This window comes from Rattus norvegicus, chromosome 1 (assembly GCF_036323735.1).
Source record: "Rattus norvegicus strain BN/NHsdMcwi chromosome 1, GRCr8, whole genome shotgun sequence".
Lineage (NCBI taxonomy): Eukaryota > Metazoa > Chordata > Mammalia > Rodentia > Muridae > Rattus > Rattus norvegicus.
The window spans coordinates 58,159,575-58,170,798 of NC_086019.1; the positions used below are offsets into that span (position 1 = coordinate 58,159,575).

At 40.8% G+C, this 11,224-nt stretch overlaps 1 protein-coding gene across 38 annotated transcripts in view; it reads left to right on the forward strand.

Annotated features, from left to right (window-relative positions):
* The window catches only part of Afdn (afadin, adherens junction formation factor), a 129,441-nt gene extending 118,510 nt beyond the window's left edge, over window positions 1-10,931 (forward strand). For 19 of the 38 annotated variants that reach the window (XM_063282481.1, XM_063282455.1, XM_063282461.1 and 16 more), the window contains 4 exons: window positions 1,485-1,619; window positions 4,340-4,859; window positions 7,652-7,736; window positions 8,954-10,927. In XM_063282481.1, coding sequence (XP_063138551.1) covers window positions 1,485-1,619; window positions 4,340-4,859; window positions 7,652-7,736; window positions 8,954-9,107 — 894 coding nt within the window. In that variant the 3' untranslated portion in view covers window positions 9,108-10,927. Of the gene's footprint in view, window positions 1-1,484; window positions 3,810-4,339; window positions 4,860-7,651; window positions 7,737-8,953 lie in introns of those variants that run through there. The other 19 variants (XM_063282526.1, XM_063282537.1, XM_063282534.1 and 16 more) reach the window with 7 other exon arrangements.
* Window positions 10,932-11,224: the final 293 nt, after the last annotated feature.

Sequence of the window (11,224 nt, forward strand, 5' to 3'; positions counted from 1 at the left end):
TGACTGCATGTATGTTTATGCCTGTTGCCCTCAGAGACTGGAAGAGGGCATCAGATCCACCGAGACTGGAGTTATAGATGATTTTGAGTTTTGTGGGAATCAAACTTGGAGCCTTTAGGAGAGCATCCAGGGTTCATGACTGCTGAAAGTCACTCCAGCCCTAGACCTAGTGTTTTATTTCACTGAAAATATGGAACAACATTTTTAGATAGTTTTTGTGTGTGTTTTTTAAAAGCATACACATACAATCTAAATTCAGAAGTTTAAATAGTTTTTCTATAAACAGTGTGTAGGAAACCTGGCGATTTTATGGAACTTGAACTGTATCTCACAGGAATCTCTTTACTATAAAGAATTTCTGCAGTAGCTAGCAGTCATAATTTTGGGATTTAAATTATGAAGACTTTGAATCAGTCCTCCTGGTGACATACCACAGTGTTTGTGTAGGTTTTCCCCTACAGCACAGGTCTGTGCAGCATTTCAGTGTCACCACTGTCTGCGACAAAATAGCAGACATAGCTATAGGTCAGGATGGATAATGGGGAGTCTTTATCCTACCCTAGAACTTGTGATGCTGAGGAATATGGTCAGGAGGCTGAGCCAAAACAAGCAAGGAGACGCATATCACCAGCAGGTGAAGGTGGCCAGTAGTGTTGGACACTGGGAATAGAAGGTATTGGGTCTTTTGTTGTTTCAGAAAGGTAGAACTTAATGACTAGAAATAGAGAAGCATCAGCTGATGGATTTGGCTGGGACTAGCATATGAGCTTTTAAACTAGCTGTCACATTCTATGTAGTAGAGCGCCCTCTACAGTGGTCCCCATATGTGTCATAGTCAGAAATGAGGCAAAATGAGTCCCAACTCTTACCTCTAAGTCTGAGGTCATGTCAGGTTAGGAAGAGACTCCCAGAGTCCGGGTTGGCATAAAGGGAATGGGATTGCTAGAAGGCAAGGAGTTCTAGACTTGTACTCTACTCCCAAGTAAGTGTATGCTATTTATTACAGCTGCCAACAGAGCTTGGGTTCTGGAGAGGCAGCCTTGTGCTTATGTGCAAGTCCCATCCACATCTCAGGAGAAAGAGGGATTTCTTAACATTTGGGGTGGTTATCGTTATGCAGTTCTTAAAGTGGAATCTGTTGGTGATTTGTAGGAGGTAGCTCACAAATCTATTCTAGCTGAAGACTCACACTTGATTAATGCATGAATGTGTGGAATAATTTGTTTCTTTGAGTCATGATTGATGGAAGAATAACACTGGGACTTGGAGACAAAGGTTTTAGGTAACTTGCTTTGAAATAAATGGTAAGAGCTAATTAATACATGAGCTTTACCAGCCTCCAACAGTGATTTAGCCTGGTGTTTTCTACTTGACTGTCTGTGTCTGTGTGTGTGTGTGTCTGTGTCTGCTTGTCTCAGGATGTGCTTTTTGTATCTGTGCTGGTGGGGTTGACTGGGTGAAAATTAAATTCTATTTGTTGTTAGTTGCAGGATGAAGAGCGCAGGCGCCAGCAACAGTTGGAAGAGATGCGGAAACGAGAAGTTGAAGACAGAGTAAGACAAGAGGAAGATGGACGCCATCAGGAGGAGGAGCGAGTAAAGAGAGATGCTGAAGAAAAGGTTATGGTCCTCTAAAGGCCTCTAGTTTTTACCAAATTAGCCTGAACACAAATGATTGGCTAGGGCAAAGGGGGCTAAAAATTATGTGTATCTAGGATGCATAAGACAGAACAGGGCTGCATCTTCCAAATTTTGCTATCGGACCAAAAACTCTAGCCCCATCTGGCCTGCCTACCTCTCTTCTGGACTGTCTTCAGGCTCCCTTGCCTTCTGAGCTGACCGCCCTCAAATTCTTGAGCACTATGTCCCTGAGGAAAGGGTATGGGGTATGATTCTGCTCTGGTTTTCCCAGGCAGGGTTCAGGTGGCTTTTATGAAGTGTTACAGTTATTCTGAGAATTGAGAGTGAGTTCTGTGGGAGGCAGTAGTGACATGGAAGGCAATCAGTTCTCTTTAGCCATTTCAAATAGATAATCTACTAAAATCCCTTCATTCTGGTTGATGATAAAGAGTGTAGATGACTTGTAAAAAACTCACATTAATAATGCAACCCACAAGCATTCTGGTTATTTTTACATGTGGATTTTAACTCAGATACTTTCCATAGTTGAATTTTAAAATGACAACTGATTTTGACATTCAGCAAAGCAGGAAGTTAAGGTGTAGTTTTAGGATCTCTCACATCTGCGTCTGAGGCTGAGGTTCTCCTGGGTAAGGAGGCTGCTACCCTGAGTCCAGGTCTGCTCTGTCCTACCCTAGGGATTGTATGATGTTGTGTGGTTTGAGAGAAGCTATTTTTCTCTGTTACTTCCCTTCCGTGAAGGTAGAAGCTCTGAGTGTCACTACTGGTGGGAAAAGTTTAGTTTTTATTAATAGTTATTGCCTTGATAGTCCCAGTGAACTATGTAAATAATAGCACTCCCCCAAAAAGAGTTAAAAAATTTTAAGGAGGTTCTTTTTAATGAAAGCAATGATTTGGTCATAAGACAATCTAAGAGTATGATTGATACACATGGTGTGGCTCATTTAAATGAACGTAGAGTGGATGGTGTGAGGCCACACATTTGCATCAGAAGCAGTGACTCTGTTACAACAAAGTAGTTCTGGAGACTTTGAGTTTTTAGGATGAGCTTACCATGAGTCTTTAATGTGCATAATGTAAATGGAAAGTGATGCTCTCTCTAGGAAGTCAGGAAGTACCCAGCACAGGAGCCGTGTGGTTTTTAAGTTATGGTGGTCTTGCTTTGCTGTTTATGCTGAGAGTCCTCAGGCTGTGGAGAGAGGTGCTTTCCCAGGTCAGGGCTGGACAGCTACCCAGATGAAGCACACTGGTCATTGCATCAGAGTTGTATGCACAGAGAGATACAGGCTGTGCTTTCTGTGTTGAGAAACTCTCGGTTATTTAATTTTTCCAGTATGTGTTCTCATAACTGATAATTATGTTACATATCCTTGTGTTTTAGTAACTGTTTCTATAATTGAGTAGTCAATGTAAAAAAAGAAACTGAAATACTATTTTTACTACAGAATGTCCTCAATTAATGAGTTTCATCTGTTATGGAAATATGTGCATTCATTTTCTGGATAAAGTCACCATGGTCATTTAATTGTATCTGCTCTTGGTGTAATTGAACAAGGTTTGTTTGGTCTCTTCCTACAGTGTTATCCAAGCTACTGTTTTTCATGTAATTTTAACATTCTTGATAGTGCCACTTAAAAGCCACAGGAATCATCGTAGTTTAATTGCCCAGCCTTAGATAGTACTGATTTTGTATAGTCAAGAAGATAAAAATTCTTTCCTTTAGGATTTTATAACATAAAACAAGAAGTAAAGGGGAAATTGGGGCCAGGGTAATGAACGGGGCTGGATCTTAGTTTTCCCCTTTCTCTCTCAGAATATGAAGCAGGGAGCATTGTGTGTTCACTGTGTGTGCTTGTGTGCAGCTCTAGAGGGGCCATGGGAAGAATGTGGCTTAGTAGGGACCAAGAAACACGATGCCAGCACAGTCCCTGGGATCAGTTCTCTGTGTGGCTGTACTTGAGCACTTGCTTAAGGCAAGGCAGATTGTTTTGTTCCCTCTGTCGTCCCTTTTCATATTTACTTCCTTCTTGTGCTCTAAAACTTTTGTCAATCCTTAACAAAACTGTGTTCTTGCCTTTTTAAATGTTAAAAGAATTTCAATATTGTCAACTGTAGTTTGCCTGTATGAAAATGTACAGTGTGTGTCAATATATCTGCTAATACTATTAATGCTTGGCTCTCATTTTCTGTTCCTCAGAGAGTTTATTAAGATTTGAGACATACATTAACTGTGGAAAGCATGCTTGTTAGATTGTGGCTATGGGAAAATGAGTGATATTTCTTACTGTTTATGGTTTCCTCTAGAAACACAGCAGAAACAGGTAAGTTAATATCCTGTCCAAACAGAAGAGAGAAAAGGTTCCAGGAAAAGAGGAGGAATAAAGAATGTAGATGATTTTAAGCCTAATTTTGCAAGTGAAAGCTCCTAAGATTTGACTTATCCTGTGCTTCCCCCACCTCCAGTTCTTGTCAGTGTCATGCAGTGTGGTGTTCTCCTAAGTACTGAGACAAGAGGCTCTCAGGATTGGCCTGACTCTTCAGTTATAGTAACTGTGACACTGAAACATGTCCTGTGGGCATGTCCATGTGGTGATGGATAGTGATGATCAGGGTACCTTCATTCCCTGTAAAGGCACAAAGGGTCCACTGATGCCCCCTGATCCTTGACCTTTTGCACTCTTGTCTATTCCGGGCTGCAGAGGCGACAGGAAGAAGGGTATTACAGCCGCCTAGAAGCTGAGAGGCGCAGACAGCATGAAGAGGCAGCACGCAGGTTGCTGGAGCCCGAAGAACCCGGGCTGAGCCGACCTCCACTTCCACAGGACTACGAGCCCCCATCCCAGTCCTCAGCACCCAGTGCCCCTCCTCCCCCACCTCAGCGAAATGCCTCCTACCTCAAAACACAGGTCCTCTCCCCAGACTCGCTGTTCACTGCCAAGTTTGTTGCGTATGATGATGATGATGAGGAGGAGAACTACGTCCCAGCAGGTCAGGATAAGTACCCCAGCACAAGGAAGTCTTATGGGCACCTTCCTCTTGCCACTCATAAGCCGCAGCAGCCCCCCTGCCAGCCACGCCCAGCCTCGGATGGCATCTCTCTCTGCAACTCGTTCCAGCCACCCTTGGCCAAAGCCCACAGTACTGCTTACAAAGCAGGCCAGCCCCCTCCCCCGCCAGGCAAACCAAGCCTGTATGGTCCTGGCCACTGGAAAGGTCGAGGTAAAAGAGGGAATAATGAATCAGACCTCTCTGTCCTTGATGATTGAGCCTGGAATCTCTGTACCCCTGCCTCTTGGCAAGGTGCATGGAGACCATGCCTGCCTTGGTGCTGGGTTTTATCTGATCACTCTCAGCATGTGATCTCCCTTTGCCTCTGATTGTTTGTGCTGATCCTCTCTTAATTTAGCCTTTCTTCTCCAATTTCTTTTATACTTAAAGTTATTCCATCTCACAACAGTCAGTCCTCCACTGTCACCAAATTATGTAAAGTACCGTTGGCCTTGGCTTTTTTACTGTTCCTATAAAACAATTCTTACCTTTGTTCAAACAAGTGCCTTTTCAAACATGATCTGTAAAGGCAGAGTACCGGGTACCAGCTGCATTTTAAATTTACATTATTTAATGTGAGTAGAACATGTGTTTCTATTCCTGAGGCCCTTGCAGTGGCTCAAACTCCTTGTAGAAGCTTGGTGGGATATTGGGACATACACTGAAGTAGCTAACAGTAAGGCTTCATTGCCCAAGGCAGGCAAGCCCTCCTCACAGATGTCGTCTTGAAATTCTTCCTCTGTCCCTCTCACTTGCTCCATTCTGTTTTATTATCCTGCTCTCTTGCACCTCCTACACTAGTATCTAGGCCTTTGTAGGATTGTCGTTTCTGGTAATTAAATCCTTCTGACTGACTCTTTTAATCTATTTTGGAGAATTGGTATGCAATATTATTCAATCATTCTGAAAGCCCAATTCTATTCTTTATAAAATTTCTCTTATAAATCTTGAGAATTTGATGGTCTTTCAAGCATTTCTGGAATAGCAATACATTTTGAAGCAAATTGCTGTTGATCGTATATCAGGTTTTGTAGTTGGATTATATATATATCTTATGAATGTCAGGACAAACTGGATAGTCTCATTGTAGTTAGGAACCACGCCTGTGGACGTCAAACCCAATCATACCACCAACCCTTACTTCACATCACACCTAAAGCACCACTATGCACACATGCAGCAGCACTGTGCCTTCCCTTGTCCACCTCCTTCATGTGCTGTGTCTGGCCTTTCTCTGATGAAGCATGCTTCTGCAGGTGGAACTTGGCCTCTTCCAAGGGCTCACATGAGACCCAGAGCTCATGCAGTTCGAAAGATGAAGACTCAATTTTGGTGATAGGATATCTTTAAAAGATGTGCTTGTTTCACTAAAGCTTTTGGGAAAATAGTTATAAATGGATATATATATATATATATATATATATATATATATATATGTAGATACATATATATATCATAATATATATGTGTATATATATATTATAATAGCTCCAAGTTTTAGTGTTATAGCCAACTCTTAAATACTCTGAAAGATTTGCCCATGGAAGAAGCCAGTGTCACTCTCAGCAAAGCACAAAAGTACAATGCACTGTTCTTAATTACAGACAAAATGAATATACAGTTGGGAATTGAGACCAACTACATAAATACCATGTTAGATCCCACTGAAGATTGCCAGGAGATAGAAGACAGTCTTTGCTGGAGATGACACCTTCTGAGATGACTTCAAAGCCTAAATTCTGGTGCTTGAACTTGCAGTTTGAAGACCACTGTAGTCTGTCGAAATACATCCGAAAAATCCTAACCATATAGGCTCTTTATATGGAAGAAAATTTGTTCTCCTTTGTCTTGTCTAAAACGGAGTAGAGTTTTATAATCTGAAAACATGCTGATAATTTTGTGACCTATTTAATCCAATCTTGTCCATGTTTGCCAAATATTCAGTCTTTTGTACCCTATACATTATATACTGGTTTTTCAGATATGAGTATGATTTTACAAAATTTTTGTCTGCATGTATGTCTGAATCACCAAGAACTTGAGATAGTTGTAAGTTGGGAACCTAGCCTTGGGCTTCTGCAAGTGCAACAAGTACTCTTAACTGCTGAGCCCCTTACTGTATTTTGTGATGTTACAGTAGGTAAAGTAATAACAGTGAGGTATTCTTTAATAGAGCATTACTGTAGACTTGGATACATGGTAAAGGTTTATTTGCATCATGTTTCAATGCCTCCTGAAAGTCTTGGCAAATGCTGGCCAACTGGTAGGTGTTAAGTCAGCTGCGGTTTCTTGGTTAAGACAGATGTGCGCTTGCCCAGGGCCACCTCAGTTTTGCCTTCACTTTGTTTTTTGATGGGAATTTTTTATCACCAGCAGTAATGTGGAATGTTACGAATTTTATTTTAGTTTGGTTATGGAAGCCCATCCGTTTCAAAGGCTTTATTTTACTTTTAATAATTAGATCTATCTTGAAAAAGAAATCTAATAGTTACCCTGTACAAAGGCACTTTAATTATAGATGTAGGTTTGCCTCTTGAACTTTGGGGTTACATTTGCTCTCAGTGATTGTATAAGAAAACTACAGTGTGTCAGTATGTCTAAACATTTTTGTTTTCTCTCCCATGTAAGTAAGTCTTTTGTGAGTTTTTCTTTTGTATTTGTGGTTATTGTGCCTTGTTTTTGAGTCAGGAGTTTTATTGTTTTTATTTTGATTTGATTGGTTTTTAAAGAATATATTACAGCTTTTCCATTCTAAGTTATTAAACATAATGATTGGATTACCTAGGCCTTTAAGAGTAATGAATTTTATTAACGAATCTTTGAACATATAAAGAGCCTTTGATTTCTTGGGTTTTTCTTCAGTAATTAAGGGAATCTTGTTTTTCTGAAGACACTCTAACATGAGTAAAGTTTAAGAGATAATTAAATACCTTAACGTGGACTTTTTTTCCCCTGTGAAAAAGGACCAAACTCTTATTCGGGATCTGCTGGCACAACTGCTGGAACTTATGATGCTCCTCGGGACACAAGAGAAAAACTCAGTAGAAGGTACTAAGGGCAGAGCTGGTCCTAACGTGTGCTGGCTTACCCTCATGTTCATGTTATTGATGAATTGTATCAGACTTTTATCAGGAATCGAGTATTTGTTATTATACAAAATCACATGAGAATGTAGACTGTCTGTCTATAACTCTTTCTCTCTTTTTCTCCCTAACTTCTCTGCACCCTCTGTAGGTCTAGGACCTACTGTGTAGCCAGACTGGCCTCAAACTTTCGGTAGGCCCTATTCTAAGGTGTCCCTAGTACGTTGGTGTGAGGTGTGAGTCACACAGGTGCATGTAGGCTTTCTTTAAGTTAATGTGGCTAACCTTGGGTCAGTTTGAGGTGGTGGTAAAGAACACGCTGTAAGAAAAAAGCACTGGAGGCATGAAGGCAGGCCTGCTGGTGTAGGCAGAATTCTTGTTAGCACAGGCTAATCCCCTCTGTGGTTAGCTAGACGTGTTAGTCATCTTAGATGTCCTCTGCTGTTATAACACTGAATTACATTAATCAGGGCTGGTCTGACTCTCGGTATTAGATTGGGGAAAGTTTGTGGAAATGCTGTACTTTTAAACTACCCCCATTGCTAAACTTGCTTAGGTGGCAAGAATTGCCTGCTTACTGAAATTGAGTACACTGGCTTTGTTACTTTCTTTCTCCATCTTTAGTGTGGGTGGGTTGCACCAGGCTTATAAACACATCTGTGCATGTTCCTCTGTGTGGAGGCCTGAGAAATTGTCCTCAAATTACTCTTCCTTGAAAGAGGTTCTCTCAGTCTCTACGCTGGCTGCCTGGTCTTCCTAGTATTTATATGATCTCCAGTTAGCCACTAAGCTGTCTCTAGTCCCCTTATTCATTTCTGGAAGTCATTGTCAAGAGAATATTTTGCCCCCCTTTCTACATGGAATTGTTTCTTGGTTTATTACTCTTTCGATTTATTTTAAGTTGTACTCATAATTGTTTGGAAAAGTTGGTTATAGGGCTATGCCACAGACCCTGCCCTTTTCTTTGAACTTGATTTAGTTGTATGAGCACAGATTGGGTTTTAAAGTTCTACTCAGACCATAGCGTAGGTTTCGTTTGTCTCAGCCGCAGTACATAAAATTACTGAAATAATGTGCAAAAATGAACACGTCTCACTGAAACGCTATACTTCTTATGAAAGTTTAGTTAGGCTGATGACTTGTATTTTTATGCATAATCTTTTGTGTTTTCCTCTTGTCCAGCCAAGATGCAGACTTACCTGGCAGTTCTGGAGCCCCTGAAAACCTGACATTTAGAGAGCGTCAGCGCCTCTTTTCACAAGGTCAAGATGTGTCAGACAAAGTGAAAGCTTCTCGTAAATTAACAGAGCTTGAGAATGAACTCAACACCAAGTGAGAAGAGAGAGGTCACCTGTACTCAAGCAGGTCTGACCTTGGCAGTGGATTTGTGGGGTGGGCCTGAAGAGGAAGGAACAATTGTACTTCTAAGTGATGTTTAATTTCTTTCTGAAATGGTTGCAATTGAGAGATGTTCCAAATCCAAGAAACTTTGTTTTACTTTACCAAGAAAAATCCTGCCTTGTTCTTAGTGATCGGACTTCGTGAAGTTACCTGTTCTTGTTAGTTTTAGGGAGTCTTGGACTCAAAGGGCAGAATGAAGGGCTGTAAAGATGACAGGGTGTTTCCTTTACCCTATCTTCTCCATTGTCATTCCAAGGGCAGTAGGCCTAGAAATTATCTTTCCATTCTTTCTCCAAACTCCATTCAGCTACGCAATAGTGACAGCTGAGCATTTCAGAGCACTACTGTGTCATAGTGGACCCTGTCTGCAGGAGACAGACCTCTCAGCACAGGTGAAATGTTGCCTTTATCTTCTGTAATTTGCATGAGGTGGTCTGAAGGAGTCTTTTTATGTAAGGTGCACAACACAACATTCTTGACAAGTAAGAGCCTCCTGATCAATTCTAAATGTTTGAGATTGAATATCTTATTAATAATTCAATTTTGAAAATTCTAAAGAAACATTTGTGAATTTAATCCTAGGGATTTTATAAATACAAATCATCATTAGACTAATCACTGGTGGAAATTAAAGATGACAGTTCTGTTAGAAAGTTACCTAGGTTCCAAAGTCTCTAGGGCGCTCTAATTACAGCGCTTTCTTGCAGGTAGGAGCAAAGACGTCCGAGAAGAATGGGAGCTCATGGGTGGCAGTCAAACACAGCTATCTCAGAAGTTATAAATTTAGTAAAGAGATTTAGAAACACTGTCAGGAAAGGAAGAAGCGTGTTGCTGTGCCTCCTGTGACTTAAGTGCTATAAGAACACTTGTGTCAGTTGAGTCTGCATCTCTTTCTCAGCGTAATAGAGTTATTTAATTTTAATTACTCAATTTTGCACTGTCATTCCTCAGCTGAGTTATGGGAGAAAGAACTCAGTTTGCTTATTTTGTGGTAATGTTGACTTTATTATTTCAAGCACATTTTCTCTTTGAGAATCCTCTAATGTGGGTCCAGATAATCTTTCTGTATCATACTATTCTCTTACAAATCTGTGCATCAGGAAAATATGCACACTTTCAAGTAGAACAGAGGTATTTGCAACCCAAAAAACCACTTTTAATAAGAGCTGTATGATAAAATGTTGAAATACAAGTGTAAATATTTTTTATGTTTATCCAGTTTCCTATTTGAAAGTGTGTCTTTGCTTTTTCCTCTGTAAGAGAATAGAATGTCCCAGAGAGCTGATGAAGGATTTGCACACTTGTCTTGCCCAGGAAGTGCATTCTCCTTGTGTCTGCAGCACATGGGCAGCCTTTGATATCATAAAAATACCTCCCGAAGAAGAGCAGGTACCTGCTGTCCCTAGTCCATGGGAAGACAGATGCACTCAAGAACCTGCAAGCATCTGCAAACTCTGCATGTGTGTTTGTGAGACCTGTAGTGAAGTAGACATGGCCATCCCTGCACAGTGAGGTCAGATGTGAATAAGTGTTGCAAGAACACATTGAATAGTGTGTATTACTGTGGGGAAATACCCAAACTGCTGTTTCCATTTCTACTGTATTTCAGTTGCAGCCTATTTTTAATAAACTTTGTATCTATTTAAGTGTATTTGCTATTGTTTTCAAAGTGCTGACAAAGTTTATATTTGTAATGCCAGCATTCCTTTTTCCCATTTCCATCTTTCACTCCTTCATTAAACTGCTGAGTCATTCCTTCCTTTGTCCCTTGATTATTTTTCTGTCTGTGGGAAAGTGCTCTTTGATGACTCAGCCAGCAGAAGACTAGGGTGGCACTTTCACAAGAGTCCCTTGTGAAGGTTTGGTCACCTCTGTTTTCATGACTGTTCCTTATGAATTCAACATCCCAAAAACCACTGGGATGATGTCTTCTTTCTCTGCTCCAAATGACCACTGGGTCCATGTCTCATTTCACTCCCCTGTCCTGGTTCCAGGACTCCCAAACTACGCACTGATAAGCCCATTGCCTAAAAGGTCTTCTGGTCATTCACG